This window comes from Aythya marila (assembly GCF_965140915.1).
Source record: "Aythya marila genome assembly, chromosome: 12".
Lineage (NCBI taxonomy): Eukaryota > Metazoa > Chordata > Aves > Anseriformes > Anatidae > Aythya > Aythya marila.
The window spans coordinates 1,465,947-1,491,703 of record NC_139053.1 but is presented as its reverse complement, the minus strand read 5'-3'; the positions used below and the strand labels follow the sequence as shown (position 1 = coordinate 1,491,703).

General features: G+C 39.3%; 1 protein-coding gene across 3 annotated transcripts in view; it reads left to right on the top strand.

The window, feature by feature from the left end:
* Positions 1-25,757, top strand: part of ZNF536 (zinc finger protein 536) — a 350,265-nt gene that overhangs the window by 216,257 nt on the left and 108,251 nt on the right. For all 3 annotated transcript variants that reach the window (XM_082769971.1, XM_082769969.1, XM_082769970.1), the window contains one exon: positions 6,838-8,418. In XM_082769971.1, the coding sequence (XP_082626097.1) occupies positions 6,838-8,418 (1,581 nt within the window). The remainder of the gene's footprint in view (positions 1-6,837; positions 8,419-25,757) is intronic.

Here is a 25,757-nt window from a genome sequence, read left to right as displayed (position 1 = left end):
CTAGCCAATTTCAAAACCTGCTTAGATTAACTGATAAAATACAGTAAAAATGGTGCAGTTTAAAATGAATTCAATTCACATTTTCTTCCTAAAAAAAGACTGCCTGTTGCCATTCTCTGAAGGCTCTTGTAGTGGGATGAGCAACATGAATAATTAAGGAAAATGGGTATGTGTGCTCCAAGAGAAGACAATTTTGGTATTGAACATCCTTTATTCTTACATTTCTAAGAAGAACTAAAAGGACTTTTCATTTCTGTAGATTTCTCCAGATTTCCCATCCTTAACATTGTACAGGAATGCTTTTTCTCCTGTGTTAATGACGTCCCAAACTTTTGTTGAAAATAATTGATTGAATTTAAATTTCCTTAAAAGTTTAAGAGGTAATGTTACAGTATAAATTTCCTACCAAACACTAAGTAGGGAAATATCCATTAGTGAAATTAACTACAGTTTCTAGGTAGCTAACAATGTGCAGTATACAGTAGGGCATGGCTAATGAACACTGCAGTGGGTGATATTTCATTATACAAATTAATGCTCACATTTTAATGGGAAAGTCACATAATGAATCTCAGCTTCAGTGACAGCAATTAGAGACACAGATTGTCCCCTTCTGGACAAGGCACTGTTTAGCAATAAGCAGCTGTGTAAAAAGTCTTCAGGTTTACAACATATATATATATATATGCTTTGGGGGAATTAGCGTGCAGTTTATATTAATGTACTGAATCTTCCCTGCAAAGGAAAAACTGCATTTATCTCTCTGCATTTTAACTAAGTAAAGACATGTAAAAAGACTAAATAAATATTGTAGATGAGATATAAATAAATGATAATATTCAATTATAAAACTTTATACAAATTAAAATATTTTATCATAATACCTAGTGCACTATTTAAAAATCTTTAATAAACTGAGTGAAAAGCATCACAAGCCTGTCCTCTTAAAGGGTAGAAGTAGTTTAATCATATATAATAGAGAGAAATAGCTAGTAAAGGAAAGTAGTAAAGAAAAGAAGTTAACTAGTATTTCTGACAAACAGATTAATTGTGTGGTGAAACATGTGCAGGATCCAAAAATAATCCTACAGAACTTTTGATATTCCATTTGGTTTAAAAAGTGTGAAGTGAATGATTAGAATGATAAAAGAAATTACCATGTAAGAATAGGCATAATAATGAACTAATTAAACCATACAGCAATTCATTTCTAAAATATCTACTGCACAATGGATAAAATAGGTTATAAATAACTGTTTCAATGGTAAAATAAAAATGCTATAAAATGTTTTCAATATTTTCATTAAGCAGTATTCTCTGGAATTAAAAGATGTTTGATTTCATTTGCTTTGCATGAAAGAAAACTATAGCATGTTTAGAAATGTATAGGATCCAACTGAGACACACGTTGTCCCTGAGTATCCATCAAAACCCTGTTACTGCCTGCTGGAGCATTAGGTATGGGGTTCCTGAATTGATGCATGGACCTCACTGTGCTGAGGAGCAGAGAGGCACAGCCCACAGGCAAACTCCATGAGAAATCTGTTTTTTAAAAAAGGTGGGAGGGCATTCAGTGGGGAACGGATGTGCAGAGTGCATTACAGATTTTTAAAAAGCTGCATGTTAAGTATAAAAAATGAACAAATAAGCTCACAGCAGTAAATATAAATCAACAGTTAAGAAGTACAGAGATTTTGGTAAGGGGAACTAAAAGAAACAGTAAAGATATGTACGTGGATATTAGGGTTACAGAGTACAAGGTAACGTCTGTAGATCTTGCAGGTTTAACACTTGGTATCTTGCTAGTAATGGCCAATATGTGTAAAAAAATTATTATGGTAGGGAAGACTAAATACTCTTCTGCTCTGTTCTCAGAAATAAGCATGATGGGCTTTTATAAGTATTTTCCAGTGATGCAGTTCTGCCATTAAGTAGTGAGGCTGTTATACTGTAGCCCACTAAATTTTAATATTTTTTAGAATGAATTAGACTGGATAACTTGCATATAAAGTCTTAAAAACCCTTGCTGAAGAGCTCTCCAAACCATTAAAATTCATTTAGGGAAAAAAAAAAAAAAAAAAAAAAAAAGCTTCAGCTATTCTAGTTTTTCCAAACCCAAAGAATAGTAAGACCTTGAAATTATAAATGGACTACCCATTGATGTAAGTTTTAGGTAAAATTACAGAATTAATTTGGTAAATAATTAAGAAATGGTAACATAGTTAATGCCAGTCAATTTCATTTTATGAAAGTAAGTTTTATCAAGTTTCTCAAGTTTCTCTCAAGGCTTGTGAAAATAACTTGTTCTATGTGACATTGCCCCCAAACCAACAGTATACACAGGAAAAGTTGTACATAATCTGGCAGTCCCACAGCAGCGCTTTCAGCTCAGTCTATTTGGTATTTCATTGTTATTTGGAAGAGTATCAAATCACTGTTGATAAAATTTACCAATGGCACAAAAATGGTAAAATGCTAAAAATCACGGGGAGGGACTGATTAGTTGCATAGTCAAGTGGGCTCTTTTCAACAATATGAATTTTAAATCAGCAAACTCTAAAGGAACAAATACTAGAGGTGTTGATGAACTGGGCCTAGTATTATGGCAGAAAAGCAACAGAAAGGAAGCTGTTAGCTGATTGCTATAGCTATGGATATGAACAGTTTTTCTATGAGAATAATATCAAGTTGAAATTTCATTAAGACTTCAGCGGGAACCCATAATTTAAAAGGACATAGAAAAAATTGGGAAGGGTGTTCTACTCCAGAGCAAGAGAAGGTGGAGAGGTGAGTTCAAGTCCCTTCCTCTGCGAATGGATTGTTGATTAAAAAATCTGGTTAGTGTAGTATGGAAAAAATGTAGTGAGGTTCAGTACAGGAAACAGACTTAGGACAAATTCAAACTAGAAATGAGGCACACATTTTGAATAGCGAAAATAATTAACATGTCAAATAGTTTACATAAGGACACGTTGGATTCTTCTTCATTGCTGTGGTTGAAACAGAATACATTTAAACTAAGACAAGTATGTTTTGTGTCAAATTGTAGTTCTGACTTTGATGCAGGACTTACCATGTGAGCATCTTTGGCCTGTCTTGAACAGCAGATCAGACTAGACGATCATAATTGTCCCTTCTGGCCTTAAACTGTGTAAATTTATTTGTAATCTGGTTGTGGTCTCCCAGCATAGATAATTCCTATGACTAGTATGATCAGATTGCATTTTGAGAAGGACTAGTAGTAGGTTATACATCCTCACTGTTTATGCAACCTACTATACAAATAGACCTGTTTCTACTGGGCAACATGTCTGTTTCCAGTTATCTACCAAGTTTTTGTTCAGATTTTACAAGCAACATTGAATTTTATTGTTTTATTGTATCCTGATATAAAATAGTTTTTGTGAGATGTCTTGTGTCTTGTAAAATCAGATTGGTAGATAGATCAGAACTGTGATTATGTTGCCTAGATAAATTGCTCTCTACAAGATGCTTTTTTATTGTACATATTGGGATATTCACTCTTTCTACTCCACTCTGAAAGGGTTTGCAGGGGTGAAAACAGGACCGGAGAATTAGCAAGATTGGGATAGTCATTGTCTTTGTGAACAATGAAAAATGACTCTAAGATATGAAATGCAGAAAATTATTTTGAAAAAATCATGTTCCCTCACTCATACATGGCAACCTTAATTTATGTGAACTGATATTAAGTGTTAAATAACTCATCCTGCTGTTGGCAATATAACCTGGGTAATCATTACACTAGGATGAATTCTCTGAAACCTTTCTTCCAAGTGTGAGATAAAAACAGGTTATCGTTATCTTCTGGCAGGAAGTGTGCCCTTGCTCTCTTACTCCTTTCATATTCTTTGAACATACACAATTTATCATACCATCTCAGTCAGTGTCTTATTTCAGTCCAGTGTGTATGGTGTTTGTGGCAAGCTGTGTCCAGATCTCTTCTGCTAAAAGGAAGCTCACTCAGCGGAGAGGCCTTCAAAAGGAAAATGCAATGACTTCAGGGCTCTGCAATTCAAAATAAGAGTATGTTGCTGTACCCAGTACATTAGACCGAAGGTACTTCACTAGTGCAAAATATTACCAGTTAGCATATTTTAACTCACTTATACCTGCTTTTAAATACTTATTCCTTTGAACACCTTCTGCATGATTTTAGCAACATTAGAGCAGTTTATATTACAAAATTCTCTTTCACCCATAAGTTTGTTATCCTGCAGTTGACATAGTGCCTGCAATACTGGGACACTTATTGATGGTGTCACTTAATGTGCTATGCAAACACACACTGAACTATCATTACAATAAAAGGAAGTGATCAATACAGTTGCGCTAAAGATTTTTGTAAAGGCACAGGGGATGTTGTGGAAGGGCTTTTCAAGAGTAGTGAAAACTCAAAAGTGAGAGCATTTAACCTTATAAAGTCTGCTGTTTTTCACCAGTCTGATTACTTAGACAATACTTGAAGTATCTCCGTTGTGTCAGAGGCTTTTAGTGACAGTTGTGTAATTGACAGTAACTGGAGGACAAACTTAAAAATCATGGAAAACAGCTCAAAAATACTGCAGCATGTGCATGTTGTAGAAACAGCGTTAATATTTGTCCACGTTCTGACTGACAGCACAGCTGTCAGGGTTTACACAGTCCCAAACAACCCTGCAGAAATGCAAACAAATCGACAGCCAAGGTCTTCTGTCCCCTTATCCCTACCCTGAAATGCCTGCGATGGGACTGGGGGGGGTGTGCGTACGTACACACATGCACATGTGTGCAGACTTCCACCTGAGGACAGAGAAGCCCAAGCAGACAAGATGCATCTCAAGGTCCATAGGAACAGTTTGCCTGTGCATGACTCCCACTGAATGCATATGTACTTCTTGGTGGTAGAGCACCAGAACTTAATCAGGTGATTGTGAAAGACTCAGAAGTTGCACTGAAATGTTTAAACCTGATTTCTTCCCTTAAACTATGTGGACCCAGGCCTAAAGCATGCACATTGTTCATTCCTACCTCTTCCTCTGCTGAACACCTATTGTTCGAGATGCTGTGCTTTCCTTCTCGAAAAAAGTCAATTAACATGGTTGATGTAAAGCTCTCACATCTCATCATTTAGCTTTAGGATTACACATGGATTTAGGATTTCCACTCCTTAGCCCTGTCCACACTTTAGCCCTGTCTGAGTTACAGCATGTATCCACCTACTGTTCCACGTATCCAGTCAATAAGCCTTCCTGGTCAGTTCGAGTGGACTTGTGTTGCATCTCATTAGTAAGTTTCTGTGATCAGCAAGAGAAGCAGCTTCCCAAGTCTTTGCCGACTTTCAACTGAGCCTGCAGCTTAAACAAATCAGAAAGTTTGAAAGCCTTTCAATTTTGTTTTAATCAGATTTTGAGGATATTTGAAAAGGGGTGACTTTCCAGATGGTTTGGTAAAGTACATAATATTATACAGTGTTTTTTTGTTTGTTTGTTTTTCTTGTTTGCCTATGGAAGAAGTTTTTGAAACAAATTTTTTCCATTACAGCATTTGGAAGAGGTTGGCCATTGTCTTTTGGGCCACTTAGGAGAAAAAGCTATGTAGAGAAAACAGTTTCTTCTTGTTGTTGGGCTCCCTGATAGCACTAATTGTCAGTATTGACAGCTTGCAGGTTTTTCACATTTCTGTCTCTTTTTGTGAGTATTTCTATACTTCTTCCTTTAAAATGAGCTCTGTATTCCTAACAGGTGCTCTGCAAAAATTTAGATGTATGTTTGCTTAGACATACATTCTTTTTGGATATATGTGTGAATATTTATTATGCACGTAATATCTGCTGCCTCTTTTAAAGTATAGGACAAACAATAAAAGTTTGTACAGGACTAAAGTACATACTTAATTCATGAACATCAACTTATATGTTTTAAAACTCTATTCGAGCTAATCCTAGGAAAGCACTTCTGATAGGTAAATTTTACTACTTGAGCATTAGAATTGCCATTAGCACAAATTTAAAAGACTGCAAAAGCCAGTAGATAATGCTAATTTAAAATAAAGAAACTAAGTATATTTTGTACTTTTTATTACTTGATTTTTCATTTTATTGACTACTTTTTATTTTAACTATATGTTCTTACATGTTGCAATCATAATGTAGTATAATGATATTAATATTTTATAGAATCTGTATTTATAGTTCTTTATTTAGAAACAATGCAGTAGGTCTGCAGATCTTTGAATCCTTCTGGAATGGTGCCCTCCAAATAATGATAAATTACTTGTGCAGTATGCCATTTGCTAATTATATCCATGATTTACTGCAGAGCAAGACTTAAATCATTCATTTCAGTCTTGCATAACAGTGCCATAAAATTTTTAGGTTTAAAAATGGTTTCCATGTGTATAATTTAAACAAATTTTAGAGCAATTGTATACACAAAATATTGCAACCATCCATTTGTTACATTCTTTGTCTCTCTTTTTTTTAAACTTGTACTTTTAATGATTACTGTGGTTGAAATTGTTATGCTTCATTTTCATAATCATAGCTTTTAATTCTACTACAGTTTTCTACATGTTAGATTAAGAAAAAGATGGCTAATTGTGTGTAGATACCATGTCATTCCTGAATAGCCCCACATTCTGGAAACCCATTTTAGAAATATTCAGCTTATGAATTAGTCTTCAATTAAAGGCGTTTCTTTTTAAAAAATGAATTATTAGCTGTTAGATCTTCCTGTTTTCATGCAGCTAATGTTGATTTTTTTTCTTCACTCATCCATACACCAAAGTGCAGTTAACTCCCTTCTCTTGTATTTTTCTTTTTATGCATACACATAGGTGAGAAGCCTTACAAGTGTCCACATTGTGATTATGCTGGTACTCAGTCTGCATCCCTCAAGTACCATTTGGAAAGGCACCATCGGGAGCGACAGAATGGAGCAGGACCACTCTCTGGGCAGGCTGCAAATCAAGAACACAAAGAAGAGACATCAAGTAAAAGTTCCATGTTTATTAGACCAGATATACTGAGAGGAACCTTCAAGGGGCTTCCTGGTATTGACTTCCGAAGTGGCATGGTCTCACAGCAGTGGACGTCAGGAATGCTGTCTTCTGGAGATCAGCAAGGACAAGCAGCTGGTATGTCATCTGAGGTATCTTCAGACAATATGAAGGGTTCAGACATATCTTCCAAAGGAACACACTTCTCTGAACTTGGCCGTGCTTACCAGAACATGGTTGGGAATGGTGTGAACTTTCAAGGGTCTTTGCAAGCTTTCATGGACAGCTTTGTCTTAAGTTCTTTGAAGAAAGAAAAAGAAATGAAGGATAAAGCTCTGTCAGATCCACTTTCAGCAAAAGCTCTGGGTTCAGATGGAGGTGAGGAAAAGATCAGTAGCAAGTCCTCACAGCGAAAAACAGAAAAGTCACAATATGAACCTCTTGACTTATCCGTAAGACCAGATGCAGCCTCCCTCCCAGGTTCATCTGTTACCGTGCAAGACAATATTGCTTGGCATGGCTGCTTATTTTGCTCCTTTACAACTTCATCTATGGAACTAATGGCTCTGCACCTCCAGGCCAATCACTTGGGCAAGGCTAAACGTAAAGACAACATCATAGGGAACAACAAAGACCAATCTAGAGAAGCTTCAGCCTCAGTTAATAAAGTGAGCTTGCTCCCCTCTTCCGTACAGTCCAACAAAGAGGCAGTAGTTTCAAACATACTTAGCCAGCTGGACTCAGCTTCTGAGAAAATGACCCAAGGACAAAATAAAGAGACCCTGGGAGAGCAAAAGAGTACTGCCTGGCCCAGCCACATGGAATCCACTTTTTGTAATTTTACAACAGACTTCTATAAGCAGTTTGGTGTTTATCCTGGTGTTATTGGCATGGGAACACAAAATTCTTGCACCAGTAATGAATCTGAAATAAAACCACAACCCGAAGATGACCCAAATATTCTTCTCTCTGACTCTGTAAATAAAAGTGCTACTGATGACCTTTCTGACATAGCTTCATCTGAGGATATGGAGTCTTCCAAGGAAGAAAACATTGAAGATGAGGACATTGAAACAGAACCAGATATTATGAATAAGCAGTTGTCTGCCCTAAACAAGGAAAGCAGCGAAGGAGGTGACAATATACAAAGTACGGTCACCTCACAACCAGCACAAGGGCTCGTATCACCACTGCCACAAGCACCAGAAAAGCAGTGGCACAGTCAGAATCTTCTATCCTCCCATGAAACTGCACAAGGAATGATGAAAGCTGAACAAGTTCAGGGTCCACAGGTCCTGGAGAAGCAGATGAACATGTTGTCAGTCCTAAGAGCTTACAGCTCTGATGGCTTAGCAGCCTTTAATGGACTTGCAAGTAGCACAGCAACTAGTGGATGTATCAAGAGACCTGACTTGTGTGGTAAGTTTTAGACCTTCTTTTAGACCATTTCAGAAAACACTTGTGCAGAATCATGAAGCTGCTCTTTAAATATACTTAGTCATGTTTGTTAGTAATACATTTTTTTAAATGTTAAACCCTGTGGGCCAAATTCTAGTCTTCTATGTGGTCTACTCCATTGAAATCAACAGTGCTGCATGCATATACTTATACAGAGTTTTAGAAAGAACTTGCTTTTAATCTAGTGTAGCAGCAATATAGACTATCTGTGCTAGTGGCATCTGAAGGGGATATTTACTGCTTTAGCATACTCAAAGGAGGAGAACGTTTTTAAAAATTCACATGGTAACTTGCAAACTTTTCAGTATTTTGATATTAGTAAGAACCCAAGAAAAACACTGGATGCTTTACTCGCGCTCTCTCTCCCTCTCTCTCTCTCTCTCTCTCTCTCTCTCTCATTCTGTTCTCTTATTTGAGCTGCATTCCATTTCCATGATATTCATTAAATCATAGGCCGAGTAGATGGAATGCATCTACCTGTAGTGAAGAGGTGTTCTTTTCCTCCCTCACACCTTTTTTTTTAATTTTATTTTTCTAATTGGTTTCAATGGCACACATATAGTAGTTGCCTTTGACCATTTTCACTATCCTAACTAGAGGTTGTACAAGTTGTGATTTGCCTAATTAAGAGTATGCCTTCACGTAATTAAAACAACAACAACCCAAACAAACCCACTATTTTACCTTTACTAGTATCTGATTTAGAAAATTGCAGATTTACTTCCTCATATCACACATCACATTTGACAAAAAAAAAAAAAAAAAAAAAAAAAAAAAGTTAAATCTATTTGGAACAAGTGAGATTGAGGATTTTTCAATTTATCTCCAATTTTGTAAGAAAAGTTTTTGCTTGAAAGAGATTTTAGAATGTAAATCCTTTGAAAAACAGTATCACTTTAAAAAGCAGAGTCAGCACAGGACAGAAAAACTTCAATAATGCTCATCTCACTTAACCTTCAAACTAATCACAAAAAACTCATTGTCAGAGCTGAATAATGTAAAAAAAGGAAATGAAAAGAAAAAAAAAAAAAAAGAAAAAAAAAAGAAAAAAAAAAAAGAAAAGATAATGTGATCAATAGTTATAAAGCCTGACAATTTAAAATGAAACCCTAAATCTGCAAACACTTAAGAGTGGTTACCCTGGTTAACTTAAGGTTAGTCAGAGCTTTGTTTAACTTTATTAGGAAAGTATATGTGCTTACAGCTTTTTACAGCAGCTCCTTCAGGCCCCTTTCTGCTTTTTCTAGTGCATTAGTTGGTCTGAGAAAAAAAGAAAAAATTCTCCCAACAAAGTTTATCTCGCTTATATTCTTGGAGCATTTTACTTTCACAGTATTGTCACTACTTAAACTGAATCACAAGCCTAAGTATTTGCATGGCTGAACTTGTAATTCCTGTGTCTCAGTTCACTAATAAACAGTTAAGAGAGTTGGAAATATTTCCAGATTCTTCAAAATCAGTAGTTAGATTTCTGATATTTGAAAATAGTTGATACTTAATTTCAGTTATCAGCCGGTAAATTACTACTTGGATTTTTTTCTCTATATTTGAGGATTACAATCAATCAGTTACAGAAAAATGTAGCAAAGAATCTAAAGAAACAACAACAACAACAACAAAAAAAAACACATTGAAAACTAAGATTAGTTGTTATGTACAAAATATCTTTACCCATCTTCCCAGACATAAGATTTTTAAAACAATGAAAAAAACCTCCAACATTATTATTGAAATGAGGTCATGTTACTTGCATTAGTTTTTTGTTTCATCTTCCAGTCAATTCAACAAACATTTTATGATGGCTTGAGTTTATGTGATTTTAAAGACCATATCCCTTTCACAAGCGCTGCCCAGTGATAATGCATTTGACTTGAAGTATGAAGGAAAAAAAAAAAAAAAAAAGCAACAGAAGCTTGTCTGTTCTACTTTTTAAGCCATTTTTAAATGGAAAATGCAGTGCAAGTCCTCCTTTCTCCCCCCTCCAAAAATAGCTTTTTAAAATTCTTACTGACATTCTATTGAGTATTTGAGGAATATAAGTATTAAGGTTGAGTATTTAAATACATAATTTCATTTTTCTTGATATCTCACAGCAAAAATAGATGAATATGAACAATCCCCATGTCAGCAGTTCTCATTTATTTCACTCATTTAGACACCAACCTCTTGAAAGTACTGTTTTTGGGGAGTTTTCATTTTCTCAGTGACATTTTGTGCCATGAAATAACACTCCATCTGTGCATGTTAGTGTGGGGAATCTCACCTGATGTTTCTGCACTTGCAGATTAGCCAGCAGGAGCACTCTGCTAATCTGTTAGCCTTCCTTCCCTTTGCATAGAGCACATGTCCTGAGTCTTGGTTCCTTTTGTCTCTCCTACTCAGAGAGATCAGGAAGCCTGAGACCCATCTCCAACACCCAATTCCAGGGCAAGATTCTTGTGTCCATTTGTATTTTGGGAGACACTCTGCATTTGCCTTTCTTTTTGCAAATAGTGATGGGTGGGTGTTCATATCTCAAGAGAGAGTACTGATACAGTTGATACACTCCTTGCACAGCAAGGCATGGTGCTCTTTTCACAGTCAGAATATAGTTGAAATAAAATTGAGACATCTCAGTTTCAGTTAGCTGTGATTGCATCTTTGATTGGCCACACTAATTTTGATAAACTTCTGGCTGCATTAAAACAAACTGGGATTTTCAGTGATCCATGTTGATCATTTATAGCTGGCAGATTTTACCTTAAGGTACTAGGTCAGGTTTTAAGCCCATATTCTGGTATAAGAGGCTTTGATTTCTAGAGGACAATTCCACCAATATATATTGGTATTTTGGAAAGTCACCACACATAAGGGAAGTAGTCCTCAGTTTCCCCATATGTAGAATGAGAGAGACTGACGATGTACACATAATTCATTTATGCTCCTATCATGCTTCAGGCTGTAGGGATGAAAGGCACAATTAGGAAAGAAAGTACTATAATTACTTTATAATACAGAAGTTTCCATGTCAAAATGCTGCTGAGAAAAATCACTTTTTTTTCTTTTTGTAATAATTCTGCTTTACATATCTAGCAGAATAGGAAAGAACAGAAGGAAAGGAGAAAGTATAATTGATGAATTTTTAGTTACTCCTGACCTTTTCTAACTTAACTGTAGTTGGTTCCAGAGTCTTAAGTGACTAAGAGCCAATCTTGTTCATTTTTGCTACCACACACTTGTCTAAGGCCAGGGAATACCTCTCATGCTGCTTGGCAGCCAGCAGCCCAGAGCGGAGAGGAAGTCCAGGGTGCTGGCTCCATGGCCTGGTAGCTGCGTTAAGCATCTATGCAGTCTCCTTTCAGTCACTTGCTCACTTGAAAAGTAATACTTGGAATTTATAGACCTATTTTATATTTAAGTTTTAGAAGACGTTTTCCATTTCTGCTCTTCTCTTTCTCTGCCTGTCTTCCATTATACATGTACCTGTATCACAGTACTGTTCTACCTTCTGTTCCGAGTCCCTAATTTACACAATTTGCACAGCATCTATATATGACAAGACTCTTTTTTCTATCTCTCCTTCTCTTTAAGTCTTCCTGCTTTGCGGCTAAGATGGTAAAATATCCCTACTTGCATTTTCTGCTTGAGATGTACCTAGGCTTTCAAAGAACAGCTGGTGGACTACAGAAATACTGGCCAGAGATGGTTCTGGTCATTAGCTGGTTGCTTAATGGGTTAGTGCTATTGAACCCACTTGTAACGATGACCAAAAGTGTTAGTTCCATGTTGTCTCTATAAATCTCATTTGCTTCCATTCATGCTTGCTTTCCTCTGCAATTAGTGCTGTTTTCTCCTGCATAGGTTCCACCCCATGATCATTTATTTCACTGTATGAAAATAGGGCAGGGCCCTTCTTATGTATGGCAGCAGCTTTGAAGTTCTTCTCCTGCAAAGCACTGAGCACTTTCTGTTTCCTTTGAGTAGAAAGTGTTCAGCATTGCACAGAATTATTAAAACGTTCAGCATTGTAACTTTCTGAAATACCTTCCAAATGTGGAACTGTAGCACAGACAAGAGGGCGTGGCAAGAGAAAGATCGATTGTGGCAGATTATTACAGCTTTATTAACACATAATAGTAGTGCTCTACCCCAATGTTTAAATAGTGAATTTACTCATTGTAAATTGCTTCTTGCCACAGGTGTTAAAACCAAAAAGATTATAATGGTAACCCCTTCAAAACTACCACCAACATATAAAACACAAAAAAAAGATTTTTAATTGTTTGTGGTGACTTCACCCTATCACAGCTCTTTTAAATTATAAACTCCATGTTAAACAGAAGCAAAAGGCCCCAAATATCCAAGCAGTAGGACAGCTATGAGGTAACAAAAAATCAGCAAACTGCAGTACACGTAACCATTTAAAGCACCCCCTAATACAGTTAAGCAAGCCGATATTTTGCCCGAATCTGCCATTGAAGGAACAACCAGAATATTATTCTCCTTCAAGGCAAATTGATATGTTATTGAAGTTTTGCTGCAGACCTTTCTTTACCTAGCATGGTGACTGTGCAGAAGTTTCATCAGTCTCAGCACAGGGACTGCTCCTGGTGTTCCTGGTGCCACCAGGGGATCGGCGCCTCAGCCTTATGCCGGGGCTGCAGACGCACTTCTGGATGTCGCAGTGCCTTTTGTATGGCAATATCAAACCAAACTCATATGGCTTGCTTCCTTTTTTTAATTAACTGGGAATGCCAGTGATCCAGTGAAGTTTGTGTTACTGGATAAAAGGGCTGGTCTGTGAATAGCATTGTATTTGCCAAATGGTTTGCTAGTCATTTCAGTACAAACAAATGGATGGTGTCTGTAAGTCTGCAAACACTGTTGACATTTAGCCTTGTTTATGTTACTTTCCTTTTGCTGCATATTTTTGGCTAGAAAAGATACTGTCTGAATCAACATTGACTTCCTAAGCAGAAGCTAAGGACCCAAGCTTGCATCCCTCATTCCCGATGAGTGGGACTACTTACATGACTAAGGATTGCAGAATCAGGTCCTATGTTTATTTGACTTTAAATTTCATTGCTACATTCATGTAATTTAATTTCGTTGTATTTTGTTGTATCGGAAATCAGTCTGGTGATAAGTTTGGTATCACCAATTTGTTTACTGTTGAAAACTTATTTCTTACCATTTTTCATACTGTGGTGTAACATTCCCATTCCGTTCATGTTTCTGGAAGTTAACCCCTAAAATATGTGATACAGCTGAGTGCTGAGTACCTTCTATTCCCAGTGAAACTGGAGGCATTCAGTCCCTCCCAGAACCAGATCTGAAAGGGGGATTGTGTTTGCAAAAGGAGGCCTTGGTATGTGTCTTGATTTCAGACATCAGTGGCCAGCCACATCAGGGCAAATCCCTAGCACAGAAAGGCTTTTCTTTTCTTTGCAGAGACAAAATAATGATGTAAGCTTAGAGCTGTATGATTTTGCTCTAAGTTTCATCTCCCAAACAATATATTCTTATTGTTTTTGTCATATCCAGGTCAAATTTAAAATATAATTTAGGACTGGGCAAAGGCATAGAGATGTTTCCAGATCTTTCCAAAGTAAGACAATGCTCTGGTTTGTGTTTCAGTTCAGGAACATATATTCTTGTCTGAGGTATAGTATTTCCTATAACTACTCATAAACAGAAACAATTTAAATATCCTTGTAAGTCAAAACTAAGTGTATAATTAATACCTATTATGAGGCCAATTTTAAAAAATTAATTTGACAGCAATTATAATTTTATGTCACAGGCTTTCAGAAATAAATAACCAAATTTGTAATTTAAGGAACTTAGAATATCTTTAGGCTAAGATGATTTTGTTATGCATAGTATTGCATATTTGGGATTTCTGGGGGTTTCTCCCACATATCTACATACTTGTAGTATCAGGGATAAGTAATTACCTGAGGCTTATTAATTGTTTCAGCAAAGAAAAAAATATATACCTTAAGTGTATGCATTGATATATGTATACACAATACATCCACAATATATAACAAACCATCATAGTAGTGCAAAAATAAAGGTCCTGAATATGTTATGTTATTTATGTGTTTGGCAAGCTTAGGGAACGGACTTTAGTATGAGTGAAAATTCTCTTAACATTTTTAAGGTTATTTATTGTCATTTCTATTTGAGTTTTTAATGGTCCTGTATTTTATAATGCTTTAGCAGGAAAAAATACTGTAGTTACCTTTTTTCATATTCTTTAAGCAATATTTCTAGCTTAATATATTGTGCCAGGTTTCCCAATATTAACCAAGAAAGACAGTAAAATTCAATGAACAGCACTCTGACATCCACAATTTAAAACCTGTGATTGAAGTGAAATGTGTAAACTTCTAGTGGGTTATCATGTGCTTTGGAATAGAGTATTGTTGGAAGTAATTAGAAAATATATTAAGGTTTCCTGGTAATGAAGGTATGTAAGTTTTTAATAATTGTTGCTTTCTGAATAAGTGTCAAACTATATCTTTAAATGTATATGGAGTTACAAGTTAGGTCACTTCTGAATGGAATGTAAAACAATACTAAAATGCTTCAATAACTTATCTCAGTGTTGCTAATAAAAAAAAAAGCTGTTAACCATTAGTGCAGTTTGGAGTCATTTTGTTAATTCATTCAAGAAAACTCTCAGAGAAACTCTTTTAACTTTCGGAGGACCAAAGACCACTCATGTAATCCACAGTTTGTTCAAGCTTTGAGAGGGAAACTCTACAAAGCAACTTGTTGGACTTTTTAAAGGGTATTTATTAAGAATGCAGTCTTCTAATGAGCGGTTTGTGACTAGAACAACATAATGTATGGTTAGACAGGTGCATAAGGGGACATTAGACTTGCTTCATCCAGTACAGAAAATACCTTGGGAATGCAGGACCTGTTCCCCCCATTGCTAGTAAAATCTGGTGGACATTTTCGTGGAGGCCAGTGGGTTAAAAATGCATAATGTTGGATGGATTATGTGTGTAAGTACTGGTGTCTGGGTGCTGGGCTGGAGTGAGCTGCTGGGGCAGCCCCGCAGCTCGAAGTATAGCCACAGTAACAGACATACTGCCTCTATCCCAGTGGAGAAATACTGTGAGCATATGTCCCGTAAGTGACCTTTCTCAGTTCAACTGGCCCTGTCTTACACTCTTACAGTCTTCAGTACTTCTGGTAGTCCTTAACTCTGCTTCTTATCTCTCATGGAAAGAATGTGTGGTAAATGTCGTGAGACTAGTCTTGCTCTTCACCTTCACGTGCGGTTCACTCCAGATAAAGAAAGTGTGGGAAACCAAGCATCCAGTCACATTAGTCCCAGTAGTATCACTCAAGGTCTCTGGTGTTTCCAGGAGGGAACCTGTAAGAGGTGGCCCATTGTTCGGTGCACCACTTACGCAATGGAAGCTAAAGGAAAACATGACTAGGGCTCCCGGTGTCACATCTTCATTAATGCTGTCAGTTTTTAATAGCATATTGGTACTTTTTATTTATTCCACCAAAACACCATGAGTCAGGACCTGACATTTTAGTGTTCTGTGTCATACTGAGAAAAATCTGTAGTTCAGCAGTAGGACAATTATATTATTTTGGAAGGGCTAGAAATAATACAGCATTTGTGAGACAACTGTAACATTTATCCAGACTCAGTGTGAGATTGTTCTTCCTTTTATTTGGAGAGCACTTCCAAAAAAGTATCAACTAGGAGCAAAGAAAAAAAAAAAAGACAAGAAAAAGTGGCAATTATGAATCCATTTAACCCCCATAGGGTATAATCTCATTTTGTGTAATACTGCTGGCTGTTATATGCCTAAACTTCTATGCAGTGAGCTGTGAATATAGTCCTTATTGTCCTGTGGGCAATATGACTAAGGAAAAAATATCTCTGTAGTACAATGGAACATTTGTCTGAATGGTGTAACCTAAGGTCCATAACATCAAATCTAAAGTTGTAATTATACAGCTGCAGTCACACCACTCAACTGAAGGCTGTGTCAGCACTTGTATTATATAAGAAATCCTGTTTTCAAGGGTTGATGAATCATATGCAAAAAGTATTTCTCACTAAACAATTGCTCTGGTTGTTCCAAAGCAATGTCTAGGTACTGGCCTTTCCCCAGTAGGATGTGGTCATGCACTCTGCAGTATGCCACAGGTTAGCTTGGTAGTTTACTTTAATGAATATATCTTCTCCGAGCTGCCTAAAAGGTTTGTATTTTTGTGCATTTTTATTATTAGGATTGACAACAAATATTGGAAATCACAACCATTTTCCTAATACATGATACAGATACAGATTCTGGATGAGTGACCTTAAACAGCAGATTCATCTTTCCAAAGCACTTCCACTTACAAACCAGTGTTTTGGAGCTGCTTCCATGTGCAGCATTCACACCCAGGGCCTGCCGAGCCTGCCACATTGTTTGTGGAACTTGAGTGAGTTTCTTTAAGCTGATCTCTGATGCAGGGTTCCTGTAGCGCCCCTCCCTGCATAGAACAGCCATTGTTCAGCTGATGGAGCAGCACTGGGGTAGGAAATAGCATCCCATGCTGGGGATCAGAGAAGGAATTGTTCCTTAATTATCTCTTACTGGAGGAAAAACCCAAGGCATATCCCGATATGTGCCATGACTCTGGCAGAACACAAGTCTGTTAAATAAGGTTTGAGGAGAGCAGCTCACGTTCAGAAGCTGGCAGTCCTCACTGCTCCTGCAGGTCTTCCTGTGATTCACCCTCTGACCATGGAAAAAAAAAAATAAGTTTTCCGCCTTGGATTCTCCATTGTGAAATGGGAAATAACAGTACTTATCTCCCTGGTAACTCCTACCAGAAGCTGTGAGGATAAATGAATGAATTAATGTTTGCAAAGCACTTTGAAGATGAAGAACATTTATATAAGTCCTCAGTGTGTAAATGCTTTCTTCTCTGATATAACTACAGTAAGCTATAAAAAATTACTTATGAAAATAAACATACACGGAAGCTATATGTTGGATGTGGATAACCCTTCTTCGTCCTTGCAGCACTCGTAAAGTTGACTTCCCAAGCAGCCCACTACGGTGAAAGCTGTGCTGAAACCTGCCTCCAGCATCAGCTCCTACCTGAGCCAAAAGACAGGTGCCCAGGGGCTCTCTGCACCTGCAGCAGCTTTTCAGTATTTTGGCCATACTGTCTTTTAACCAAATCCACAAATTTTAACCTCAGGGCTCTTCCAGGTGCCAGCTGGGCAGAGCTGCCCCTTTTGGCTGTGAACCACACACCTGCCCTGGCTGTGCTGCAGAGCTCTGCAGTGCTGGGGCTGGGCGATCGCAGGGTGCTTGCCCCTGGTTCCCACGGCTCTGCAGGCTCCCCTGTCCGCTGCTTGCATGACCGGGTCCTTCTCAGGGCTGGGTACCTGTCACACTGTCCCCTCCATTCCAGTGCCAGCATTATTCTCAACACTTGGTTCTCCTGGAAGCTTGGCACGTCCTGGGGCATGCACTCACTCGTTGATCTGGTGGCTGGAATTGCCTGTTGTAAGGGTTTAACTGAATGACAGTGACTTCAAATCACTACTTGTAAGTTAATTTTTTATTGCCTGCTTTCCAACATTACTATCCTAGATTAAGCTATTTTTTAAAATTATTATTAATATTGTGTGTGTGTGTGTGTGTGTTTTGTTTTGTTTTCTTATAAGCCTGGGAAGTCCAGACCAGTTCCCATGTCTAACCAGGCATGTTAAGTGGATGAAGGGAAGGCAAACCAACATGTCAGCCATGTACAGATGTGACATTTATCAAGAGAGACATATAAGACATTTATACATTGAAATGAACAACTTAAAGACGAAAATCAGTATTTTTTTTTAGGGTTGCATAGATGAGTGTGTGAACCTTAGGAGAAAGGTTCATTAGAAGACACATTATCCATAATTGTGTCTTGTTTCACTCATCCCTTTGTGCAGCTAGCCCTGCTCCAATTGGTGCACTTGGTTTTGTTTTTACATCGCTGTAAGACCTTCCTGGTAAAGCTGTTGCTGGATTGGTTGGTACAGCTGCGTGAGCGTGGAGGAGCACAGCGTCCTGCTTCTGTGGGTGCAGAACCCTGCTCAGCCCCGCTCCTCTGCTTCGCTCTCTGCTGAGTGTTGGAAGAGGGTGGCAGCTCCTGCCAAGGGAAGCCCGCAGCTGCACCAAGGCCCATCAGCAGCACAGCCAGGCGCCTTCAGCTGGCTGCTGATGGACATCCCCTAATTCTGACCAGCACTGGTACGCACTCAGCGGTGTGGCTGATCTTCCCATCCCCTAACATGAGAACAGTTTAATAACTGTGATATTTATGGGTGTATTCACTAAGTGTAACTGTTCATTGGGGTGAAAAAGAAAAAGGAAACAAACAAATAAACAAAAACAGAAAAGCTTTCCCTAAGGATAGAGGTGGGAATCCCATTAATGTGATGGTTCCCTCTTCAGTTGCCAAGATGACTGACAGATGGATAAGGTCAGAACATGAAAACCAAGCCATGGGGGACAGAGCGGGGAGTGGAGGGGGCCCAATCAGTTGAATAAAAAACTGAGTGTCAGTGCTGGGGAAGGAGACAACTGGCACTCCCACTAGAAAAATCCTCACCCTTTGCTCCCCTACTGTTTGTTTGGGGAAAATGCTGCAGCTTAATCAGAATTATTTACAAGATAATGGTCCATTGTTTGTAGTAAAACAGATGCTGTCTGTGGGAATTTAGTTTTATGCTCCGTGCATTACACTGCCGTTGCTGTGTACAGATGGGATCACAGTGGTATTGTTGTTATCCACTTTTTGGAAATTTGGAAGATCCTTCCCGTAAAAGGAGGATCCTTAAATAGAAAAAGAGTTTTCTTGGACCCGGAACTGGGATTTCTCTTAAGGTAGACTTGTGTTCTTAAGTGTATGGCAGAAGAGGAAGACGAAAAGGAAATAACTCTGCTTTCGACCTGCAGCATGAGGGGTCCCTAGAATAGCTTTACTTGGTGGTGGTGGACATGAGTCTGTGGATGGATCCCGTGTGTCTGTCAAAAGGCAGGGAGATTCTGGTGGGCTACGTCAGTGCTCCTCCTTGGGTGGGGGCTGGCAGCGCCAACTGGTTACAAGGATACAAGGTTTGTGTACAGGTACGCAAACACCACAGACAAAACAAAACAAAAAAATAGATTTTCACTGGACTTATACTAAAAAAATATCCCAAATAAAAATCTTTTTTTTTTTTTTTTTTTTTTTTTTTTAATAGCTCAAAATGAGAGAATTTTATATAAAATTTGTTTCATCCCAGTGGAAACTCCATCTTCTATAAGCATCCTTTCTGGCCCAATTAAACCATTTAATGTGGAAGCCCAGAACCTGGCAAAGGGGCCCCCGGGCAGGCAACCCTGTGCCACATAACCTTGCTGCACCCAGGGAGGAGAGTCCATGTGTCCTTCCTGCCGGCTGCCTGGGTCTGTCTCAGCAACACATGGAGAGCAGCAGCACCCACAGGTCTTCCCCAGGTGCCTGGAACAAGAGGACAAAGCTGGTGTGGTGCAGAGCTCTGCTCCCCTCTGCAGGGCCATGCCTCTCCCTGTCCTTCTCCACCCTAAAACCACCCAAACCCTGAGACAAGAAGTTCCTCCTTGGGTCACTGTGCATTGGAGCAGGACCTCCAGGCACAGTGCAGGACAAGGGGTGGAGGGGTTGTGTGTATGCGTGTGTGCGCGTGTATGTGTGTGCATGCACTTCCTCTCTCAAAAATCTGCTTTTAGTGTGAAATAGCTCACATGTTACCTCAGCAGAGACCGGTGTGCGCCAAAGGCAACCAAGAGACGACAAATCACCAGAAAGGCTCCACAGGGGATTTTGAACATCCACGTCTGGTATTCCAAGATCCATTAGCTTTCAGGTAAAATGGAAAACAATAACCGTCTTTTTTTTGTATGCAAGATAATTAAGCTGTCTTTCCATCATTGCAAAATATCTGACTTTCCCCGGAGAAAGCAGAGGGAATGGGGATGGGGAGTGAGACAGAGAAGGACAGGGAATGGTTTAGTCAGACTTCATGGTATCATATCCGTGTTTTGTAAAACAGAATTCTCCAGGAATACCCTTGAAGAGCAAGACTGGCCCATGAGATTGTAATTCCTGAGTTATTTGATTTTCCCTATGTGTTTCCAGTGGGATACGTACAGGGAGTCCATGCTTTTTTCTCCAAGTCAGCATTTTTTTTTACAAAATCTCAATTTTGTATTTCCTGACATTTAAACTTTTCAGCCTAATGTTCTAATATGGATTTTGTCTGTCTGTCTAAATAAAACTTCGTCCTAATGAGGGCACCATCCATCTCCCTAGATAGAGCCTAACGACTTCCAGCCTCAGTGTAATTTTAGCTGTGTTCCTTCCCCACCCCCTTCTCCCCACAGCTCTTTGTTTGGGGTGTAAATTATCTGTTTTGGGACAAAGTTGTGCAGAATTTCATTTTGAGTCAAGTGACTGAACTATTGTGTGAGCCTCTGCTTTCTCTCTGAAGAGGAGAATTTTGCTCACTCCCAGTTGTATGTTCAGTGCCTGCTTATTTGCAATTTCTGTTCATAAGACTATGGATTTTCATGCCAACGATTTTCTGTTTGAGTTATTGGAGTAGGGAGGTTGTGGGAGCATGCCAGTGTCAAAGGTTGTTGCTTGAATGATAATTAATAACATTATCTGACTGATTATGTGTTTAGATGTCCAGAATCAGGAGTGAATTGAACTTGTTAAATTTAATTCCTACCTCCGAATATCTGACTGTTTTCCGTGGCTGGGAGACTGGCTTGTTCACAAGTCTCACATTTGCATAAAGGACAAAACCGTGACTATAAAAGGGCAACAACTAATGAGGATTGCTGAAATTCTGAGCTTCTGGCTTTTGTAGGGCTTCTTCTACGGTGTCGCTGGCCAAGCTATCGACAGGCAGAAGAAAGCCCAGATTGGGTGCGTGATAATGTTTATAGACCCCAGCTTCATTGTGTCAGCCTCTGACTGCAACGTTGAGTCATTTGAGATTGGAGATTATGTCTTCTGAGGTCCCGAAGAGCTGTTTCACATGTGACCGATTACCTCTGTCAGAGCAGAAAGAGACAGGTCCCACCTCTGTGGGTGGGATTTGAACTCGTGCTTTCAGAGGTCAATAACAGGGTTTTTAGACCTTTGTGCCTCTCGGTCCCTTATAGCCAGACCTTTTCTGTTAAAACTGTTTAAATTACAAACCAGTAATAAAAGGATCATATGTGTTTCCCACTGAACAGGTTCTTTAAGGCTATTATGATAATTAAAAACATATGGTGCCTACACAAGTCAGAGGGAAACCACAGATGTACAAATTAGGTATTATATAAGGTTTTTCTTTTTTGCCCTTTTAAAAACAAGCTAGAGAAGTACAAAGAGATAAAGATGGTGATTTTTCTGGAGATGGTAGGTAGCATTTTGTTGTGTTGTTTTGTTGTTATTGTTGTTCTTTTTTTAATCATGAAATATGTAAACCTGTTTTCTTATACATAATCAGAGCAAACTCTTTCTGATACATGGGAAGAAAAAAAATCAGTAGCCTAAGACTGCAGTATTTATGGAAGGAATAAGGAAACACTGTTTCATGCAAGTTATCGGAGACCAGGAAACCTTTTGCATTTTTTATGATGTTTCCCTGCACAGACATGGAGGATTATATTTATTAAATATTGAATTATATTGAAATTGGATTGATGCAGCCAAAGAAGGACATTTCTTTGCATTCCATTTTTTTTTTCCTTTTAAAAAAGGGAAATGTACTAATATTGATTGCAGTACAAGTAGTCATTTGTTTTAATTTAAAAATATAGGATTGATTTTAAGAAGGTGATAAATACCGCTAATCAAAAAATTCAAAATGGGGATTTATAATGATTCTCTGTTAAGTCAATGGTTTAGTGAGGCTAACTTATAATAAAAGTAGAGACATGCTGAAGTATCCAAAACTAATGGGTTATTTGCCATTTGCTAGCACTGCAAACTTTCCTTGGTTTGCCGGGTCCTGCTACAAGAGGTGAAATATATATCATCTCACACTCCCTGCTCCTTGTTTCATCATTCTTTGACTAAAAATGGGCAGCCAAGGCCTTGTGGCCAGCTGTGGGGCCTGCTCCTGTGCCCGTACGGCCCCAGCATAGCAGGGGCTGGGTGCCAGTGTGGGTTGGGGTGGGTGAGTGTGGCTAGGCTCAGCACTGGGGGCACAGCTCTGGCCCTGCAGCACCGGGCTGCCTCCTGCTCATGCCAGCGCCATGGGCCTGCACTGGGTGCAGCTTGAACTCTTGCCACCACCCCCTTTGGGCCGGACTTGCAAAACTCTTAACTTCTTTTATCACCTGTCCTTCCCACTCAAAAATGAGGCTCCCCTCCCTTTCCAGTAAAAAAAAAATAAAAAATAAATACAACTGCAGTAAGGAAGGCAGCCCCAAAGGCCTCCAGCAGCCAGACCCAGACAGAGGCCTGGTGCCGCCGGCCTGCTGCAGCCTCTCAGGTGCAGAAGCCATCATGCAGGCCCGAGCTGGCTGGCTGCCCACAGCCCAGGCCCTGTGCTCCCTTGCGGCACCCGTCCCGCCTGCTCCTGCATTCACTTCTGTTCTCACCTTTATGGTGTAGCAGCGAGTAGGCAAATCTGGGGCTTTTTTTCCCCCAAAGGAACTTGTAAAAGACCAAGAAGAACCCCAGGATCCTAGGGAGAGGAGAGGGAAGAGCCTCATGCTCTTTCATCAGGTTCCCAGGAACGGCAGCTGAGCAGGCATTTCTGAAGACAAGCTTTTCTTTTATTGAGTGAGCGATAGCAAACTCGGTGTTATTTTGCATGTACGTATTACCATTTTAACTTTTGCTGAGGTAAAATAACACCTTGTCACTCAGTGCAAATACCAATCACAAAATGAATGAATTGTAATAACTGTTGTCAACAGAACAAAAGACTTGTTGCTTTCCTAAGCAGATTTCAGTGCCACTGATAACTATATACAGGGGTTCCCATTGGGCTTATTCAGTGTATGTAGTCAGAACATAATTTCATCTGTCTTTCTCTACACTTTGTTATAAAAGTCTTGGAAATTGAGTTAAAAAACCTGTATTTTTTACATACCACTAAGTATATGCTTTTCCGATGCTTATGCTTTTTTCTTAAAAAAAAAAAAAAAAGTAAACATTTCCACTTAGTTAACTAACACTTTTTCATGCCTAATTTATTAAAAATTCACAAGCTTCTAACAGTCTGTAGGATCTGTTTATTTACCTTATGCCATGAGGGACAGTTGCTTTCAGAGAAACTACAGGCAGCTTTTTTTTTTTTTTTTTTTTTTTTTTTTTTTTTGTTACACAAAATACATTTTTACTGATGTTTCTTCTTTAGCCAGTCATCTTTATACAAAAGAAACAGTGCTATCCCAACAGATGGGTGAAGCTTCCTTTAAAAAGGGGGAAAATGAGAAAAAATTAGCCAAGAAATGCAAAATTCCTCATTCTTGTGCTAACCACAAATTCATTCAAGCTAAGTTTGGGGTGGGGGGTGGGAGGGAGAACTAACTAACTAACTTCACAAAGGAGCCTCGGTACAGCAGGAGTTGGTGCCAATACTCTATACTCATTTTACATGGCTATTTAGCTTAATAGTCAAAAATACTATAGCATATCCTCTATGTCTTCCTGTAAAAGCTATGTGTTTTCTTAAAGAAACATACATTATTATTACAGCCTGAGACAGCAATGAAGACCAAATGCCAGTGGAATAAAAACTAATCAGGAACTGACCCCCAGAGCAATCAAGGTCCATTTTGCATCCCTACTTTAACAGAATCTGTACTGTAGTTTAGATTGCTTCCACCCTCTTCCTTTTCAAGCAGTACCAACATGTTTCAGTACTTTCTACCCCTCTCAAGGGCACAATCACAAACTCAGATAAAATACAGGGAAAATTCATTATCCATGTTATCTTTCCCCAGACATAAGCCAGGAATCAGGGAGCATCCCACAGAGCAGTTGGAGTGGGCAAGGCTTCCCAGCCCACCTTGCAGGGGAGGGGGCGAGAGGCTAACAAAGCCACAGCACAGCAGCCTCACATCGTTAGCCATGCCAGGTCCTGCTGCTCCCATCGCTTGTCTGATTAAAATGGGGTGTGCCTTGCTGCTGCTGTGCCTGCTCTGCAGGGGAATAAGCAGTGCCTTGAAACCACAGCAAGGTATTCTGAAAACCTTTACGCACCCTGGATATCAGAGGTCTAGGAGCTCAGGCACCCTTTTTTTGTGGGGTTTGCAGCAGTGTTGCCACACAGCCTTCACTCAGAGGATTGCTGTGGTTTTCTCTCAAACCCTCTGCTGCCAACGATGCTTTGTCCATCTGTGTGTTTTCAGCTGTGGGTCAGTGAGGTGTTCCCATGTTGGCCTGACTTGCTTTCCATGTGGGTGTGCCACTTGCAGGGCTGCAGCGGGTTGTCCCTCTGCCGAGGAGGGAAGGATGTGCAAAATCACATCTTGGGCAACAAGTGACTCCAGCTACAGCATGTTTGTTCTCACTATTTATTTATTTATTTATTTATAAGTAGTTCTGAAGGTGCCGAAGTGATTTTTCTCTCATGCACTTCCCACAGTGGAGGGGACTGGAATATCCATGACAATGCAATTGTGCTGGAGCTTAAGCAGTTTTGTTTAAGCAGCCATAAGCCAAGGTTGTGGTTGCTCCTGTAAGGATGCATGAGGATGTGGGAATGATGGGCAAGAGCTTCTACCATCCCCTGGGGTTGCGTGTTTGTGCTCTTGTCAGAGAGGGGCTGTAGGGGTCGGTGGGGCCGTGTCCTGTGGTGCTCAGAGTAGCCTGTGCCTGCAGCACCTCCCAAATTGCTCCTCACCAATTCACAGTTTACCCATGGAAGTAAGGCTTTACATGCAGGGAACTACATAGGAAAGATTGACTGGTATCTTTTCTGTGACTCTAATGCCATAAGGAAGAGGGTGGCTTTACAGCCCTTGAGCCTGCCTAACCCTTGTCCCTCTGGATGCATGCTTTCCCAGCTTAATAGTTAATTAACTGTTCCCCATCCTTTGGAGAAGGCACAGGTAGCAGTGAGCCCTCTGTGTGGGATGGAGCAGCCCATTGGTACTGGCTTGTGGAGGCCTTTGGCAAAGCCCAGCTTAGGAAATGCAGCTGAGACTAGGTGTGGGATGGGAGTGTCAACAAGGGAGCAGGAGCCCTTACCCCTCCATCTGGTGTGTGCCCCCTGCTGCTCACCCCTTTACGTGCCAGTAAATCTCTTTCAAAGA